Source organism: Heteronotia binoei, chromosome 1, assembly GCF_032191835.1.
Source record: "Heteronotia binoei isolate CCM8104 ecotype False Entrance Well chromosome 1, APGP_CSIRO_Hbin_v1, whole genome shotgun sequence".
Classification (NCBI taxonomy): domain Eukaryota; kingdom Metazoa; phylum Chordata; class Lepidosauria; order Squamata; family Gekkonidae; genus Heteronotia; species Heteronotia binoei.
In genome coordinates, this window is record NC_083223.1 from 157,278,563 (window position 1) to 157,297,452 (window position 18,890).

General features: G+C 43.3%; 2 protein-coding genes across 4 annotated transcripts in view; one reads left to right on the forward strand and one right to left on the reverse strand.

Annotated features, from left to right (window-relative positions):
* Positions 1 to 736: 736 nt before the first annotated feature.
* Positions 737 to 17,126, forward strand: LOC132574815 (cytochrome c oxidase assembly factor 6 homolog). Its single transcript, XM_060243051.1, has 3 exons — positions 737 to 943; positions 15,007 to 15,159; positions 16,845 to 17,126. The coding sequence occupies exons 2-3, from the start codon at positions 15,016 to 15,018 to the stop codon at positions 16,938 to 16,940; spliced, it is 240 nt and encodes a 79-aa protein (XP_060099034.1). The 5' UTR covers positions 737 to 943; positions 15,007 to 15,015; the 3' UTR covers positions 16,941 to 17,126.
* Positions 17,127 to 17,754: 628 nt separating this feature from the next.
* TARBP1 (TAR (HIV-1) RNA binding protein 1) overlaps positions 17,755 to 18,890 on the reverse strand; it is a 58,977-nt gene continuing 57,841 nt past the window's right edge. For 2 of the 3 annotated variants that reach the window (XM_060243019.1, XM_060243014.1), the window contains exon 30: positions 17,755 to 18,105. In XM_060243019.1, the coding sequence (XP_060099002.1) occupies positions 17,940 to 18,105 (166 nt within the window). In that variant the 3' untranslated portion in view covers positions 17,755 to 17,939. The remainder of the gene's footprint in view (positions 18,106 to 18,890) is intronic. The other variant, XM_060243023.1, reaches the window with a different exon arrangement.

Genomic DNA, 18,890 nt, shown 5'->3' on the forward strand with positions numbered 1-18,890 from the left:
CTGATACAGCCGCCAATGGTACCAGCGAGGCAATGTTTCTCAAATGTGTTAGGTTACATCCTGAGAAGTATTTGGAGAGGCCATTGTGGTTGCCAACCTCTAGGTGGGACCTGGAGACCTCTGGAATTACAATTGATCTCCAGACTACAAAGATCAGTTCCGCTGGAGAAAACGGCTGCTCTGGGGCATTTATACCCCACTGAGATTCCTCCCCTCCCCTACATCTCCAGTAATTTCCCAGATCAAATATTGCACCTCTGCGAGGTTAGATTATTTACAATATTAACCTGTTTTAAAACGGGAAGAGGAGGAATCACTGCAGCACAGCCAGAAACGGAGTAGAAGTTAAACCAGCTAGTACTTTTGTATTTATGAAACATAAGCAAAGTGCACCCCTTGTATATAAAAGATTGAAAGGTGGAAATACAATGAAGCTAAAGACTCCTTGCATATTCTTCCTCAAATCTAGAATAAAGAACTTATTTAAATGCAAAGGTATGCAAAGCCACTCTCCCCGCCCCTCCTCTACGGTTAATTCAGGATGCAGCTCAGCGTTCACTTTCACTAACCACACAACAGCAGTCAAGAGGCCAAACGGATAGTTGCTTAGCAACAGTGTACCGCAAAGCAGCCGGGGAGAGCCACGCACGCGCACTGTACTTACGCCTAAGGGCATAATCAAACTTCCGGTTTCCCTCACCTTGAATCTATATCCGGGGGTGGGATGAGCTGAGCAGGAAGACCAGAGGTAATGTGCTCCCGGTGCTGGCGGTCTTCTGGTCCGCTGGTTAGTTCCCCGTGACATGCGTTGACGTGTTTGGCCAGCCTCTAGAAATCTGCAGCAAGCACACAGGAGGGAAAGGGGAGCTCTTTTCTTCTCCGGTCCTACTGGCGCCGTCGTGATTTTCTAACGCTTTGCGCCCGCTTCAGGTCTCAAGCCTCGGTAAGGTAGAGAGACTGTGACGGAGCTGACTTCATTCTGCTGATATTTAGGCTTCGGCTACATGTCGTGGCTCTTTTGAGTATATTCAAGTACAGACTTTTCGCAACTCAGTCCTGCCTCCTCTCCATTTCGATTTGAAGCGTTTTAGAATATGTGCAGAGGCATTCACCCTTGGCCCGGGTACTTTGAATTCAACCACTCAAGGGTGATGATGTTTTTTAAAAGTTTGCAAAATAATCATGCTTTAAATGAATAATTTGGCAAATTCCTTTTACACCACTGTTATTTCAAGCGTCTGTAAATTAATCGTTTGCCAATCCTCTCAGTTACTGTCATGCATTTTAAGGTACTTGATAGATCTTGTGTCTAATATGGCCTGGTGTACAATTAGTACTAAATTGGTATTTCTAACTTTTGTACAATGTTTTTTAATACTATACTATAACATTAGTAACCTTCAGAAAAGGTATTCTACTTTGTAATGCTTGAACCCTGTTAAATGATGTAGAAGTGATTGGGAGGCCTATGAAGGGCTGCTCTGTGTGTTCCTTAAAACATTTGATGTAACTATAATTGATTTTCTGATATACCGAGAAGTGCTAATATTTCAAGTCCGACTGCTTCAGAATTGGCTAGTTATAGTTACTGTGTGGTAATTACTATGCTGTCATATCTCGACGCAGATCTGTAGTGCAGTCCTAAGAGGAAAAGGATAAAAGTCGGATCTACACGGATCTTCATGAATTCATATGATTTTTACATTGAAATGAAATCAAATCACTGTAATTCTATAGATCCTATCTTAGACTATAGGCAGGACCACAAAAATCATGCTTCCACGGATTCGTGGCGCTTCACTAGTGCAAAAACAGGGTTCCAAAGCATGGATCCTCATGAATTCGTATGATTTTTATGGTGAAATGAAATCAAACCACCATCATGCTGTAGATCCTGTATTAGACTATACACAGCACCAGAAAAATCATGCTTCCACGAATCTATGGCGCCACAGCAGTGGAAAAACATGTTTCCAAACCATGGATCCTCAGGGATCCTCATGATTTTTGCTTTGGATACCCCCAAGCCCACCATCCAATCACATATCATATCCATGGGCAGAGTTTGGACCATGGATCCTCTTGATTTTTGCCCCAACCTCACCATCCAATCGCATATCATGTCCATGGGCAGTTTGCACCACAGAAATCGTGGGTCCACGGCTTCGTGGCAGTACCATAGAATAAAAACTTGGTACTGGACCACGGATCCTCATGGATCCTTATGACTTTTGCCTTGGATCCCCCCAACCTCACCATCCAATTGCATATCATGTCCATGGGCAGAGTTTCCACCACAGAAATCATGGTTCCACAGCTTCGTGGCAGCACCATGGAACAAAAACTTGGTTTTGGACCATGGATCCTCATGGATTCCCATGATTTTTGCATTGGATCCCCCCCAAGCCCTCCATCCAGTCACATATCATGTCCATGGGCAGAGTTTGCACCACAGAAGTCGTGAATTCTCAGCTCTTGGCCATCACCATGGACCAAAAACTTGCTTTTGAACCACAGATCCTCTTGGATACACATGATTGTTGCCTTGGATCCCCCCAACCTCACCATCCAATCGCATATCATGTTCATGGGCAGAGCTTCCACCACAAAAATCATGGATCCACGGCTTCGTGGCAGCACTATGGAACAAAAACTTGGTATTGGACCATGGATCCTCATGACTTTTGCCTCGGATCCCCCCAACCTCACCATCCAATCGCATATCATGTCCATGGGTAGAGTTTGCACCACAGAAATCATGGATCCACGGCTTCATGGCAGCACCGTGGACCAAAAGCCTGGTTTGAACCACGGATCCTCATGGATCCCCATGATTTTCGCTTTGGGGCACCCCAAGATCACCATCCAACCACATATCATGTTCATGGGCAGAGTTTCCACCACAGAAATCGAGGGTGGCTTCGTGGACATGATATGTGATTGGATGGTGGGCTTGGCAGCACCATAGAACAAAAACTTGGTTTTGAACCACGGATGCTACTGGTTCCTCATGATTTCTGCTTTGGGTCCAGCCAAATTCACAATCAAATCAGATATAATGTCCATGGGCAGAGCTCACACAACAGAAATCATGGATCCATGTGGCAAAACCACAGAGCAAAAACAAGGTTCTGAACCATGGATCCTCATATTTGCTTTGGGTCACCCTAGCATCACCATCAAATCACAGATCCTGTTTATGGGCAGAGTTTGCACCACTGAGATCATGGATCCACGAATTCATGGCAGCACCATGGCCCCAAAAAATGGTTCCAGACCATGGATCCTATTGATTTTTGCTTTGGGCCACCATACATCTTGCACCACAGAAATCACAGATGGATGGCTTTGTGGCAACACCAGTGAGCCAAACCATGGTTTTGAAGCATATTTTCTCACGAATCCTCATGATTTTTGCTTTGCATCACCCCAAGCTCACCACCCAGTCACATATCATGTCCATGGGCAGGGTTTGCACCATAGAATTCATGGATCCACAGTTTCTTGTCAACACCATGGAACCCAAATATGGTTTTGAAACATGGATCCTCTGGGGTTTTACTTGGAGTCACCACAACATCACCATCAAATCTCGTATCATATCCATGGCAAAACTTGCGCCACAGAAATCATACATCCACACTTTCTTTGAGAAGCCATGCTATAAAAACATGTTTTACCATGGATTCTCATTGATCTTTGGAGTTTTTGCATTGGATGACCCCAATACCCCCATCATATCAGATATCATGCCGATGGTCATGGTTTACATCAGAAATGTCTTGGATCCATGAGTTCATGATGACACCATTCTGCCAAAAGATGGTACTGAAGCACAGATCCTCTTGGATCCTCAAAGTCTTTTCATTCAGTCACCCAAACATACCATAAAACACACCGTAAGATATGATGCCCATGGGCATAGCTTGCTCTACGGCTTAGCGACAACACCATGGAGCAAATGCGTGGTTCCAGACCATGAATCCTCATGGATTCTTATGATGTTTGCATTGGTTCAGAAGAAATACACCATTAAATCACATAGTGGCCCCCCAAATTGTATTTTAATTCTGTATAGGAGATAGTGAATTAATTAATTGAATACCTCTTGATTATGGATTTGGATCTATTGACTGGATTATCTTTATATTATTCTTTTATTAATCAAATTGGACTATTAGAATCATAGAGCTGAAAGGGACCTCCAGGGTCATCTATCGAGAGATGGTTTGCACCTTACAATGGTAGGGAAAAGGGTGTTTGGTAACAGCCTTGCTAACCTAATAAGGAGAGCTTTAAACTAAATTGTATTGGAGAGCGAGACAATAATTCAAAGCCTCGTATGATGCCGGAAACTGGGGATAAGAACATTAAAGATTTGCAGAGAGTGGCGCATACACTAGGTGATGTGAACTTGCAGGTTTGTATAGAAAATAAACCCTCGGGATGCATAAAACGTGGATTCCGATGTCTCTACACTAATGCACTGAGTATGGGAAACAAACAGGAGGAACTGGAAGACCTAATACAGGAAGGAGACTTTGACATAATAGGCCTTACTGAAACTTGGTGGGTTGACACTCACAACTGGAATATTAGGATTCGTGGGTACAACTTATTTAAAAGGGACAGACAAATGAGAAAGGGCAGAGGTGAAGTGTTATATGTGAAGGAGGTATATACTTGTGAGGAAATATGTGAATCTGAACATGGCAGCTCAGTTGAGAGTCTGGGTAAAAATAAAAGGAGTAAGAAAAAAACTGATATTATGGTGGGGGTCTGCTGTAGATCACCAAGCCAGGCAGAGGACTTGGATGAGATACTCCTACAACAGATTGCAAAGTTCTCCAAGAGAAGGGACAGTGATCATGAGAGATTTCAATTACCCAGACATCCAACTCTGCTAAAAATGAAAAGTCAAATAGATTCCTGACTTGTCTTGCTGACAACTTCCTTTTCCAAAAAGTGAAGAAAGAAACAAGGGATCTGCTATCTTGGACTTGATTCTCACCAACAAGGAAGAATTGATTAAAGAAGTGGAAATAGTGGGCACCCTGGGCAGTAGTGACCATGTGATTTTGGAATTTACAGTCTTAAGGAAGGGAAAAGCTATACATAGTCAGACTTACAGGTTGGACTTCAGAAAGGCAAACTTTGAAAAACTTATTTTATTTATTTTATCAAATTTATATCCAGGCCTTCCCCTAGCCTACCTTCCAAGAAAGTTTGTTCCACTGAGGAATCGCTCTAATGGTCAGGAAGTTCTTCCTAATGTTGAGCCAGAAACTCTTTTGATTTAATTTCAACCCATTGGTTCTAGTCCTGCCTTCCGGGGTCACAGAAAACAATTCCACACCATCCTGTATAAGACAGCCCTTCAAGTACTTGAAGATGGTGATCATATCACCTCTCAGCCACTTCCTCTCCAGGCTAAACATCCCCAGTTCCTTCAGCCTTTCCTCAGAGGACTTGGTCTCCAGACCCCTCACCATCTTTGTCACCCTCTTCTGGACCCGTTCCAGCTTGTCTACATCCTTCTTAAAATGTGGTGCCCAAAACTGAACACAATACTCCAGGTGAGATCTTATCAGAGCAGAGTAAAGCGATACCATCACATCACGTGATCTGGACACTATACTTCGGTCTTACAGGCCCGGCGGAACTGTGGCTGGTCCTGGAGGTCCCTGATGTTTTTGGGAAGGGCATTCCACAGAGCGGGGGCTATTGTTGAAAATGCTCTGGCTCTAGTGATAGAAAATCGAACTTATTTCAGTCCATGAATCTGAAGATGATTTTGGGACCCTGAACATTGTGCTCTCTGGGACACATATGAGGAGAGACGGTCCCGAAGGTAGACAGGTCCCAGGGCATATAGGGCTTTAAAGGTTATGACCAAAACCTTAAAATGAATCCGGAATGCCACAGGCAAGCAGTGTTCCCTTTAAGCTGAGATAGTTTGAGCTAGCTCATAGATTTTTAGCCTCCAGCTCACACATTTTTTTTTCCGCTCAGGAAGGATGACCCCTGAGCACACTAATTTATGCAGTAGCTCACAGCTTTAATGCCAGTAGCTCACAAAGTAGAATTGTTTCTCACAAGACTCTGCAGCTTAGAGGGAACATTGCAGGCAAGCAGTGTAACTTAGATCTATGCTGGGTAAAATCCCACGGTCAGAAATACTATTGAAGAAGGGGGTTCAAGAGGGGTGGGAATATCTTAAAAGTGAAATACCGAAGGCGCAATCACAGACAATTCCTATGAGAAGAAAAAATGGAAGAAGCCAAGGTGCTCCATTAACAGCTTTCTTAAGACTTGAGAAATAAAAAAAGACTCCCTTAGGAGTTGGAAGGAGTCTATAACCAAGGTTGAATATAAACAAATCACCAGTGTTTGTAGAGAAAAAGTTAGGGAAGCTAAAGCTCAATATGAGCTTAGGATGACCAAAGATGCTAAAAACAATATAAAAGGAGCCTTTTCTCATGTTCATGCTAAGAAAAAGACCAAGGACATGGTAGGCCCATTGAAAGGGCAGGAAAGTTAAATTGTAACAGGTAATGAAGAGAGGGCAGAATTGCTCAATTCCTACTTTTCCTCCTCTTCTGAGGGAAACAGTGCTCAACATGGCAAAAACAGAACATATAATGAGGGTATGAAGTTCCAATCTAGGATCAGCATAGGGGTAGTACGTGAACACCTAGTTTCTTTAAATGAAACTAAGTCCTCAGGGCCAGATGAACTGCATCCAAGGGGTCTAAAAGAACTGTGGATGTAATTTCTGAGACTCTGGCTATTATTTTTGAGAATTCTTGGAGAGGTGCTGGAAGATTGGAGGCAAGTGAATGTTGTCTCCATCTTCAAGAAGAGGAAATAGGAGGATCCGGGTACCTTCCGACCCGTCAGCTTGACGTCTGATTGACAGATTGCACCCAAAAAGTGCTTGTGAGTGGTTCTTCATCCTCTTGGAGAGGAGTGACAAGTGGAGTGCCTCAAGGATCTGGCCTGGGACCTGTTTTGTTCAACATCTTTATAAATGATTTGGATGAAGGAATCGAGGGAATGCTTATTAAATTTGCAGATGATACTAAATTGGGAGGGGTTGCAAATACATTAGAAGACAGAAACAGGATACAGGATGACCTTGACAGGCTGGAAAACTGGGCTAGAACCAATAACATTACTGAAATTACTGGAATGCATTATTCGCACCAAATTGTTTTTAAATTTTTTTAATTGTTATATTGTTTAAGGTTGTTAATTAGTTAATGTTTAATATCTGTAAATGTTTTTACTGTTGTGAGCTGCCCTGAGTCTGCTTCGGTGGGGATGGTGGGTATAAATCCAATTAAATAAATAAATAAAATGAATTTTAACAGGGATAAATGTAAAGCTCTGAATTTAGGTAGGAAAAATCCAATGCATGGTTATAGGATGGGGAAGACTTGTCTCAGCAATAGTATGTGGGAAAATGATCTAGGGGTCTTAGTGGACCATACGCTGAACATGAGTCAACAGAGTGATGCGGTGGCTAAAAAGGCAAATGCAATTTTGGGCTGTACCAACAGAAGTATAGTGTCCAGATCACGTGAGGTGATGGTATCGCTTTACTCTGCTCTGGTAAGACCTCAGTTTTGGGTACCACATTTTAAGAAGGATATAGACAAGCTGGAACAGGTCCAGAGGATGGCGATGAAGATGGTGAGGGATGTGGAGACCTAGTCCTATGAGGAAAGGTTGAAGAAGCTGGGAATGTTTAGCCTGGAGAGGCAGCAGCTGAGAGGTGATATGATCACCATCTTCAAGTACTTGAAGGGCTGTCATATAAAGGATGGAGTGGAATTGTTTTCTGTGGCCCCAGAAGGTAAGACCAGAACCAGTGGGTTGAAATTAAATCAGAAAAGTTTCCAGCTCAACATTAGGAAGAGCTTCCTAACTGTTACAGCGATTCCTCAGTGGAACAGGCTTCCTCGGGAGGTGGTGACTTCTCCTTCCTTGGAGAGGCTAGATGGCCAGCCGACAGCAATGAAGATCCTGTGAATTTAGGGGGAAGTATTTGTGTTTCCTGCATTGTGCAGGGGGTTGAATTAGCTGACTCTGGAGGTCCCCTCCAGCTCTATGATTCTATATGGAGAACAGCATGCATATTGAGAACATCATGTAAAGTGCCAGCTCTGGACTGGGGATTCCAGTTATCCAGGGCAGAAGGGGGTATAATGGTGGGAGAAGGTCTTGGCATGGAAGGAGACAGAGATATGGACATGCTTGGTCCCCTTCCAACTTCGTCACATCCCTCGAAACTTTGGTGAGAGGGCACGGGTTGTATACTCCCCTTTAATACTGATGCTATGCAATGCCAGGTGTATCAATAAGAAGACCAAGACTACAAGACTACCTTGTAGCTCAGTAAGTAGACCTGGCTTGTGTGACTGAGACCTGGGTTCAGGAAGGGGGAACAGTTGCCCTGAAAGAGCTTGCCCCACCAGGTTTTTCAGTCTTGCATCAGTCTCGAACACAGCGGGCAGGTGGCTTTGCTCATCCATGAGGTTTTTTCTTTCCAACCACTCCCCATCCTGAAAATCACCGGAATTGAATGTGCTGGCCTGGTGTGGGAATCAGGTGATTCTGGCCATCTGTGTGGTGTTCCAATTGCCTAGCTCATCAGCGGATGGCCTTCTAAGCCTTCTGGAGATGGTGGCCGGGTGGGCCTTGGAGTTCCCACAGCTATTGATCTTGGGAGACTTCAACGTCCATGCAGACAAGCCTGCCACTTCTGTTCAGGCTACGGAACTAATGTCTTCCATGGCTCTCCTCTTTTCTCCACGACAAGGACAAAGGTTAGCGCAAGGAGATGATGTGTCCTCATGACACCCCCTGGTTTGTTGGGTTCCTCAAGGGGCACTCCTCTCCCCTTGCCCAGCTGGTATGGAGTTTTGGGCTAGGGTGTCATCACTATGCAGATGACATTCAGCTGTATTTGCTGTTCGGTGACCAATCGGCCTCAATCCTGTCATCCTTGGCTGTGGGTTTGGAGGCTGTGGTGGGCTCACTGAAACAGAATAAGTTGAACCTGAACCACTCAAAGATGGAGGTTCTGTGGCTGGGGGGACTGGGTTGGAGCCAGAGTGTAGGTTGCCTGCTCTTGATGGGGCACCCTCAATACCGGCACCAACAGTCAAGAGCTTGGGAGTGACCTTGGATGCCTCTCTTCCAGTGGAGGCCCAGGTCACACATATTGCTAAAACTGCATTCTTCCACCTGTGCCAAGTCAGGCAACTAGCTCGCCTCCTCCCTTGTTCAGACCTAGCCACGGTAATCCATGCAGTGGTTACCTCCAGGCTACACTTTAACCTGGAAACTAGGGTAGCCAATCCCCAGGTAGGAGCAAAGGATCCCCCTGTTTGGAGGTCCTTCCCCCACTTTAGGGTCATCAGAAAGCGGGGGGGGGGGGTAGTGTCTGCTGGACACTCCATTATTCCCTAAGGAGACCGATTCCCATAGGGTATAATGGAAAATTCATCCATGGCTATCTGGGGTTCTGCAGGGGCTGTGTTTTGGGGTAGAGACATCCAGTGCCTCTCCCCAAAATACCCACCAAGTCTCAAAAGATTAGACTAGGGGGTCCAATTCTATGAGCCTCAAAAGAAGGTGCCCCAATCCTTCACTATTTCTAATAAATGGAGGGCATTTGAAACATGTGCAGTCCCTTTAAATGTGATGGCCAGAACTCTCTTTGGAGTTCAATCATGCTTGTCACACCCTTGGTCCTGGCTCCACCCCCAAAGTCCCCAGATATTTCTTGAATTCGACTTGGCAACCCTAATTAATCCTGTTATAAGACAACCAAGGAAAACCTGTATTCTAGCATCGCAAAGGAACGGGTGAAAGAAGACCGTGAAACACAAGAGTGCTGCAGAGATTTTCAGCAGAATGGGAGGATCCAAAGCAGAAATCACGTGGATTCATGAGGATCTGTGGTTCAAAACCAAGTTTTTGGTTTCAGGTACTGCCATGAAAACGTGGATCCATGATTTCTATGGTGCAAATTCTGCCCATGGACATATGTGACTGGATGGAGGGCTTGGGGGGATCCAAAGCAAAAATCATGTGGGTCCATGAGGATCCGTGGTCCAAAACCAAGTTTTTGGTCCCTGGCGCTGCCACGAAGCTGTGGATCCACGATTTCTGTGGTGGAAGCTCTGCCCATGGACATGATATGTGACTGGATGGTGATCTTGGGGGGATCCAAGGCAACAGTCATGTGTATCCAAGAGGATCCATGGTTCAAAAGCAAGTTTTTGGTCCCTGGCGCTGCCATGAAACCATGGATCCATGATTTCTGGGGTGCATACTCTGCTCATGGACATAATATGTGACTGGATGGAGGGCTTGGGGAGATCCAAAGCAAAGGATACATGGTCCAATACCAAGTTTTTGGTCCCTGGTGCTGCCACGAAGCCGTGGATCCACGATTTTTGTGGTGCAAACTCTGCCCATGGACATGATATGTGACTGGATGGTGATCTTGGGGGGATCCAAGGCAACAATCATGTGTATCCAAGAGGATCCATGGTTCAAAAGCAAGTTTTTGGTCCATGGTGATGGCCAAGAGCTGAGAATCCACAATTTCTGTGGTGCAAACTCTGTCCATGGACATATGTGATTGGATGGTGGGCTTGGGGGATTCCAAAGCAGAAATCATGAGGATCCATGGGTCAAAACCAAGTTTTTGGTCTCTGGTGCTGCCACAAAGTTGTGGATCTATTATTTCTGTGGTGCAGGCGCTACCCATGGACATGATATGTGATTCGATAGTGAGGTTCGGGGGATCCAAAGCAGAAATGACACAGATCCATGAGGATCCGTGGTTCAAAAAAGGTTTTTGGTCTCTGGCGCTACCACGAAGCCATGGATCCACGATTTCTGTGGTGCAAACTCTCCCCATGGGCATGATATGTGATTAGATGATGAGCTTGGGGGGATCCAAAGCAAAAATCATGAGGATCCATTAGGATCTGTGGTTCAAAACCGAGTTTTTGGTCTCTGGTGCTGCCAAGAAGCCATGGATCTCATTTCTGTGGTGCAAGTTCTACCCATGGACATGATATGTGATTGGATGGGGGGGCTTGGGGGGATCCAAAGCAGAAATCATGGGGATCCATGAGGATCCGTGGTTCATAACCATGTTTTTGGTCCCTGGCGGAGCCATGAAGTCTTGGAACCATGATTTCTGTGGTGCAAAATCTGCCCAAGGACATGATATTTGATTGGCTGGTGATCTTGGAGTGGCCCAAAGCAAAAATCATGAGGATTCATGAGGATCCGTGGTTTGGAAACATGTTTTTTCAGTGCTGTGGCGCCACAAATTCGTGGAGGCATGATTTTTCTGGCGCTGCCAATAGTCTAAGAGAGGATCTACAACATGATGGTGGTTTGATTTCATTTCACCATAAAAATCATATGAATTCATGAGGATCCGTGCTTTGGAACCTTGTTTTTGCACTGCTGAGGCGCCACGAATTCGTGAAAGCATGATTTTTGTAGTCCTCCCTATAGTCTAAGAGGATCTACAGAATAATACTGGTTTTATTTCATTTCAATGTAAAAATCATATGAATTCATGAAGATATTTGTAGATCCGACTTTTACCCTGACCCGTCATAAGACAACAATAGAATTTTGATTATACAGATAAAACACCCTCCCAGCAGGGTTTGTTTGGTTTGTTTTTGAGCAGGAATGCACAGAAACACTAACCCAGCTGCCTTGGCCAGGGCTCCAGCTCAAAAAGTCTCCGGCAGTTTCTACTCTTTTCCTAGTGATCCACTATAGTGAGCATTACGGTAATCCGAGCATTACAGTAATCCTTGTCTGGTAAAGGAGTGAACAGTAGGCAGATACTGCAGGCACAAATCGTGCCAGCTGGGTAGGAATCTGAAAGCTGAGAGGAAGGGGAAAAGCCACTTTCACCTCTTTGAAGATGATATTGGATTTATATCCTGCCCTATACTCTGAATCTCAGAGCAGTCACAATCTCCTTTACCTTCCCCCTCCCCCCACAACAGACATCCTGTGAGATAGGTGGGGCTGAGAGAGCTCTCCCAGCAGCTGCCCTTTCAAGGACAACTCCTACACTAGCTATGGCTGACCCAAGGCCATTCCAGCAGCTGCAAGTGGAGGAGTGGGGAATCAAACCTGGTTCTCCCAGATAAGAGTCCACGCACTTAACTACTAAACCATGCTGGTGGGGCAGGAAGGAGAGACCAGGTAAGCAGGCACAGTGGTGGTGAGAAAACCAAGGGGATGGAACAGAATGGAGCGATCATGTGAGTAGCAGCTGTGGAGTTGAAGCAGTACCATATGGCTTGTTGGGCAGTGTGGGAAGAAAGGTCAGCTTTCTGAGCAAGGAGTGGACTCATTTGTTTAGGGGGACAACATGGGGTGGAGTGGTTCATTTGTTGGGACATGTATAGAGCATGGCAGCAGCTGCTAGCAATTTGGAATGGGGTTACCACCTTTTTAAAATCAACATGTATCATAGCTGCAGGAAGATATAAATTTGTCAGTGGACTTTTACTGAGGTATTGATGGATAACCTGTTGAAAGTCTGCTAGTCTTTCAGTTGAACAAAGTTTGAGTCCAATCAGTGGTACCTGTAAGACCAGCAAAGTTTAATTCTGGATATAAGCTTTCATGTGCACACACACTTCCTCAGATATGTGATTGAAGCAGATTTAATCAAGTTTATGCCCAGAATTAAACTTAATTGGCCTTAAAGGTGCCACTGGACTCAAACTTTGTTCTGCTGCTTCAGACCAACACAGCTACTACCCACCTGAATCGGTCTTTCAGCTCTTAAATATACAGGAGGCCTACCAGGAAAGGGGGAAAGATGTTTCAGTAAAGACTATATTGGTCTGTAGTAGAAGAGCAGTGAGTGAACCTGGCCCAGGTGGCAACTTCAGCGTGAAAGGAGGGGGGAGGGGTGGCACTGCGGGGGGTGAGAGCTGGTGACCACCAGTTCCATTTGCACTTCTATCCCAGCTGAGGCTGCCTGCTTACTACAATGTCCACTCCATCTTGGGCTTTGACAGCCAGCTTAACAGCAGAGCCCCCTTGCACAAGAGGAAACAAACTCGATAAAAAGACTATACTGCCAGCCTCTTATTGGACTCTCACTTGTTTTTTCACTTGCACAAAGATCCCGTGCAGCCAATTTCTGGGCACTATAAAGTACTAGATGTTGTGCTAAGCCCATGTATGTTTCCACTTGGGCTTTGCTGGACCCAAGCCAAGGTTTCAGGTGTGTTGATAAACTCTAGCATGGCTACATCTTTGTGCACAATGTCAGTGTTCACTGACTAGAAAAGCTTTGGTTTCTCTTCTATTTAGACTTCTTGAGTTGCTTCCAACCTGGGAGACGTGATTCCTCATTGTGCTCGTTACCTTTCCAAATGCTGAGGCATTTGCAATGGCAACAGAGCTATTACTGAGTGGTGGGGGAGAAATTTTTTAAAAATCCTTGTTTCTATTAATTTATATCATACACAAGAAGGGACCAGGATGAAATTATTTTGGCGTTCTTTATGATTTTAAGGGTGCATAACGTTGAATAGAAGTTGAGGCTCTTGCTTATTGATACCCTGTTCCATGGTTTCCTAAAACTAGAAACATTTTTTGAGAAGATCAGTTATGTGGATGGTAGTGCAGGGAAATCCAGAGTGTTTTCACAGTGGCATTCTTGGAAACAACTTCTAGTTCTCTCATTTCAACGCAGAATGCTCAAAGCTGTACAAATCAAGCCTATTCTAAAGAGATAATTTTCATATTTTAACATTTGTGTTGGAAACCGCTTTAAAGCTAAGGTACGTGTAGTGTTTGTCTTCTGGAGTTGTTATAGTGTCTTTGCTCTCTCTAGAACTTCCAGCATCAATCACCAGAAGCTCTATGAGGTGGGCATGGCTAGATAACCACACTTCTTTTGATGTCAGGGTGTGTGGCCTGATATGCTAATGAGTTCCTGCTGGGCTTGTTCTACAAAAAAAGCCCTCCCCCCACTAAAGGTTCCAAATCAAGAATGGTCTTAGTGTGGCAGTGTTTACTCAAAGCCGTCCTGTGTAGTTCCCTGAATGGAAAATTTTCATTTTTAATGGAAATCAGCAAGAATGAATACTGTCCAAAAGTAACGTGAAGAATTTCACAAATGTGTGGGTGGGGGGGGGGGGAAGAGAGTGGCAATACTGTACACAGTTCATTTGGAATAAAATGCTGTATTTATATCCCATTCTCTTTTTTTAAAGGAACCCAGGGTGGCTAACAAATATGTAGAAATTAGTGAAAGCAGACCAACTGAAAGGGCCTTGCAGTATCTAACAACTTCTGAAGAGTAGTTAGATATCGATGGAAGCACACGTGGTAGCTAGTGAGTCAGGTTGATGAAAGAAGCCTTCTTTGCCTTTCCATCTGTGTTCTGGCTTCTGATGGAGAAGAATCCAGTTGATAGTTGGGATAAGTAGACTTATGGAAAAGGCTGGACTCTGAATTTTGTGGGACAGATTTTTCAGTAAACATGCATGGGTGGGATCTGGGTGTCATCCTAATCCTTCTTATCTAAAAATAAATCCCACTAACCTTATTGACACAACACTAATTAAACCTGCTTAAGATCTGGCTGTAAATATTTCAGGCTTTGTAGATAGGCTGGTTTAAGTGACATCACAATTTTAAATTTCATCATCTTATTCTTGAGATCTTGTGATGGTAAGTGTGCTCTAAGACTGCAACCTACAAATTAATTCCATTAACCTCAATGAGACTTACTTCTTAGTAAACATGAATAGGATTTAAATGGGTATCCCCCAAAGTACATTTACCGAGAAGGAAATCTCACTGAATTTAGGTGGACTTATTTCCAAGTAGCATTTTTAGGAAAGATGATAACTATTTAATCACCCTGTAGTTATGGAACTCTTTGAATGGCTCAAAAATGATAGATTTATTTTTATCTTTCAGTATTAACTGATGTCAGCACCATCAATGAAGGAAAGGCAAGCATGCTGGGAAGCACGGGATAAATTTTGGAAGTGCTTAGATGAAAATATGGAAGATACATCCAAGTGTGACAAGTCTAGGAGCTCTTTTGAAAGTTTATGTCCACAGCAGTGGGTAAGTGACACTGGCCAGATAAACTCACAGAAACTGGACAGGATACAAATGCACTGATTATTTATCTAGTTACCCTGGGTCTACCAGAGGTAGTAACCAAGGTTACACAACAGTATAGTTACCTCACTGTTTTGGTATCCCAGAATGCAATTTTATTGTTCTTTACCAAACCTCTTTGACCAGCGAGATGAAACTAGATTGTACCATTCTGCTTACCAGATACAAAAGCAATACAAAATCAAACTGTCCTTGGTTCTTTTTTAAAAAAAAGTTGACATGAAAGTTACTTATAATGTGTAAATTGGTATTTAGTTGGTGTAATCAGTATTTCATACATATACTGTTTTTCCTTTTCAAAAGCATTAGGGAGATGATGGATACTCTACCCAGGTTCCTGGGGCAGTAATAGGCTAGATGAGAGCTAATAAACTTAAGCCACTCAGGGCAGGTATAGTTCTATACTGTACCAAGAATTGGGGAGGCAGCCTCTTATGTTGGGGTTGGACTTCCCTTGAAAGAACACATTTGCAGTCTGAGGGTGCTATTAGATCAGTCTCAGCAACTGGACACTTGTATCTTCTCTGTAGCATGTTACACTTTTATTTATCTAGTTACATATAGCTGGATATTGTGCCATCATTGTACTACAGCAGTTACTTGCAACTGGATTTTCTTGTGTGGACTAAACAATCCAGTTGCAGATGATTGCTATAGCACACCAGTAGCCCAATATTCAGCAAAGGGGGGGGCTTGCTTTTGAACACAGTTTAGCTAGTTCAAATGCAGTAAAATTACTTGGTGTAGCACAAATTAGAGCACATGCCTTACCTATCCTAGAGCATTTTCATTTAAGTGAGTCTAGAAGCAAATTTGTAGGCAGAGTGGTGGTTAGCACCTTTAAAACTCTACATAGTCTGGGACTAGGGACTTTAAAGTACTGGTTGAACAAAGTAGGAGTCAAGTAGCACCTTTAAGACCAACAAAAGTTTTATTCAGGATGTAAGCTTTCATATGCATTCTTCAGATGAGAGGATGGGGTATAGTGAGCTGAAATTCATATACCTGGTAGGTTAAGAATGTATCAGTTTACACTCTTAATCCACCAGCTATATGAATTTCAGCTCACTGTACCCCATCTCGTCTGAAGAAGCATGCATGCATATGAAAGCTTAAATTCTGAACAAAACTTTTGTTGGTCTTAAAGATGCTACTTGACTCCTACTTTGTTCTACTGCTGCAGACCAACAAAGCTGCCCACCTGGATCTAAAGTACTGGTTGTTACTGTATGAACCTCCCTAATTAGTATGGTCATCATCTGAAGCTCTGTTGATGTGCCACCACTTATCTGAATTACAGTGGATGCCAGTATCAGGCAGGGATTTTTCTGTGTTGTATCTCAATTGCAGATTTCCTTCCCTACAGACATCTGGCTGGTGGTGAGCAAGGTGCGTTCTAGTGGCAGATAAAGATACGTTTTTATGCATGTATTTTAAACAATTAAAATAATGTAAATAGTCTTCATTGAGCTCTGAGTACCATTGTTGGAGAGTAGATAGAAATGATTAAATAGGTTCTACTTTAGTTTGAATTGATGTAACAGTGGTTAATGGCTCTGAGTTCTACAACACTGTAATTCTAGTGTATCAGTCTGGTGTCCTAACAAAGTGATTTTTGTTTAAAACAGGTTAAATACTTCAATAGAAGAAGAGAGTATTTAAAATTCAAAGCTAAACTAGAAGAAGGAGAATATCAGCCTTCAGAGAACCCTGAGAAGTCATAGTTATCTTGTCCTTTTTCTGGTTACTTCAGACATAAGTGTTTGCAGAAGAAAAGCACTGGTGTGCCAACAGCCTCTTTTGAATTAAATGTAGAACCAATCATGTGATGACTAGAATGTTGCTTTGTTGTCTCTTCTGAGGAGAGTGCTGCCATGTAAATAAAACTTCTAAAGATATTATTGCTTCCAGATTGGGTGTCTGTCTCCATCTATTCTTTTGGAGTGTAAAGTAGGAAGAGGTGTCACCATCTGTTCTTTCAACTTGTGAAGGGTTCTATCTCCATTAAATATGAACCTCTGAAGAACCATGGACCCACTTCTAAACTTCTTTTTTAGGATACACTTGCACACTATTTTCTTAATTTCCAGTATAACCTAAAAGACTCTCACATCAATTAACAATAAACAAGTTTGCATTTTTCATACTGGATATTTATAAACATATTTCTACTGAGCAACAGTCACTTTTTAGGTGATTTCACACATGCCAAAAGCAAACCAAGATTTGTCATTGATTCGTTTCTTTCAGCTCCCCTTGTTCCATGTATTGGCCTTGCAACCCACCTGTGGAAAGACTGGTCACACACTTTGAGCCCTTGACCCTACAGTTTGAGAACCTCTGATCTAGAAACTATAGCAACTGCCATTCTGAAGCCATTAGAATAGTTCTCCTTGCTGCTCTGTCTCTGGTGTTAATATATTGGAAGGGAGGGGGTAGGCAAAGAGGAAAGAAAATTTTTTCTCTGCTAGAATTTAAGCAATTTGAGTGCACTACAGTCAACAACAAAGTAAGTCTACAATAATATCCCTCAGGAATCTGCACCAAGACCTTCTCATGTATTCCAAAAGCATTTATTATCAGTGAACAGTTTTAATAAAATGATGGTTTAAGGCATTTAATATATATTTTTAAAAGACACACATGCAAAAAAATTTGGCATCTATAATTGTTCCTTCGATTTTACAGTACCATCAAAGTAGCAGTTTTAATGTACTTTAAGTTTATCTCTGTATTTTTTGCCTGATGATCTGTTGCCTTGTGTATTCCCAAATCAGCAGAGCTCCACTTACATGGACATTAAGTGACCGAATAACTCCTTGCTGCGGAATTTCTACACACACATCCAGCTGCTGAATCAGATCTGCAGGAATTCCCTCATGCTCATTTCTGATGATAAAACACAAAACATTCAGATTTAGGGAATACGCAGCCACAGAGTCAGAACAATTTTGTTTCATTAGGGTTTGTAGAATCTTTCGGGCTCAAGTGCCGTGTTCTACTGGAGAAAGTTTTCCTTCCAGACGTTTCGTTCTCAGCTGCGGAGAACATCCTCAGTGGCGTTGCAGCCAGAGCAGGAGAGCCAGTTGGTGTAGTGGTTAATTGTGTCGACTCTTATCTGGGAGAACCGGGTTTGATTCCCCACTCCTCCACTTGCACCTGCTGGCATGGCCTTGGGTCAGCCATAGCTCTGGCAGAGGTTGTCCTTGAAAGGGCAGCTGCTGTGAGAGCCCTCTCCAGCCCCACCTACCTCACAGGGTGTCTGTTGTGGGGGAGGAAGGAAAAGGAGATTGTGAGCCGCTCTGAGACTCTTCGGAGTGGAGGGCGAGATATAAATCCAATATCATCATCATCTTCACTGAGGATGTTCTCCGCAGCTGAGAACGAAACGTCTGGAAGGAAAACTTTCTCCAGTAGAACACGGCACTTGAGCCCTAAAGATTCTACAAACCCTAATGATGTTACCAGCCGTGAAAACCTGAAATCTTTGATAATTTTGTTTCAAAACTTTTCTTTTGAGGAGAGTATTGCATTGGGGCAAATTCCTAGACCTGTTCCTTTGTTCTGGTTAACAGAATTCAAAGAATACCTGCCCTGTCTGGCTTTGAAAATGACTGTTTAAAACTCTTAAACATCCTTCACCATTGGGCAGAGAGCTTTTTAAGAGCAATCTT

Excerpts from the sequence above, each read along its gene's own strand:
- LOC132574815 (XM_060243051.1), top strand. The coding sequence starts at position 15,016 with ATGTCAGCACCATCAATGAAGGAAAGGCAAGCATGCTGGGAAGCACGG. Across the intron at positions 15,160-16,844 it reads GTTTATGTCCACAGCAGTGG|GTTAAATACTTCAATAGAAG; the intron begins GTAAGTGACACT and ends TGTTTAAAACAG.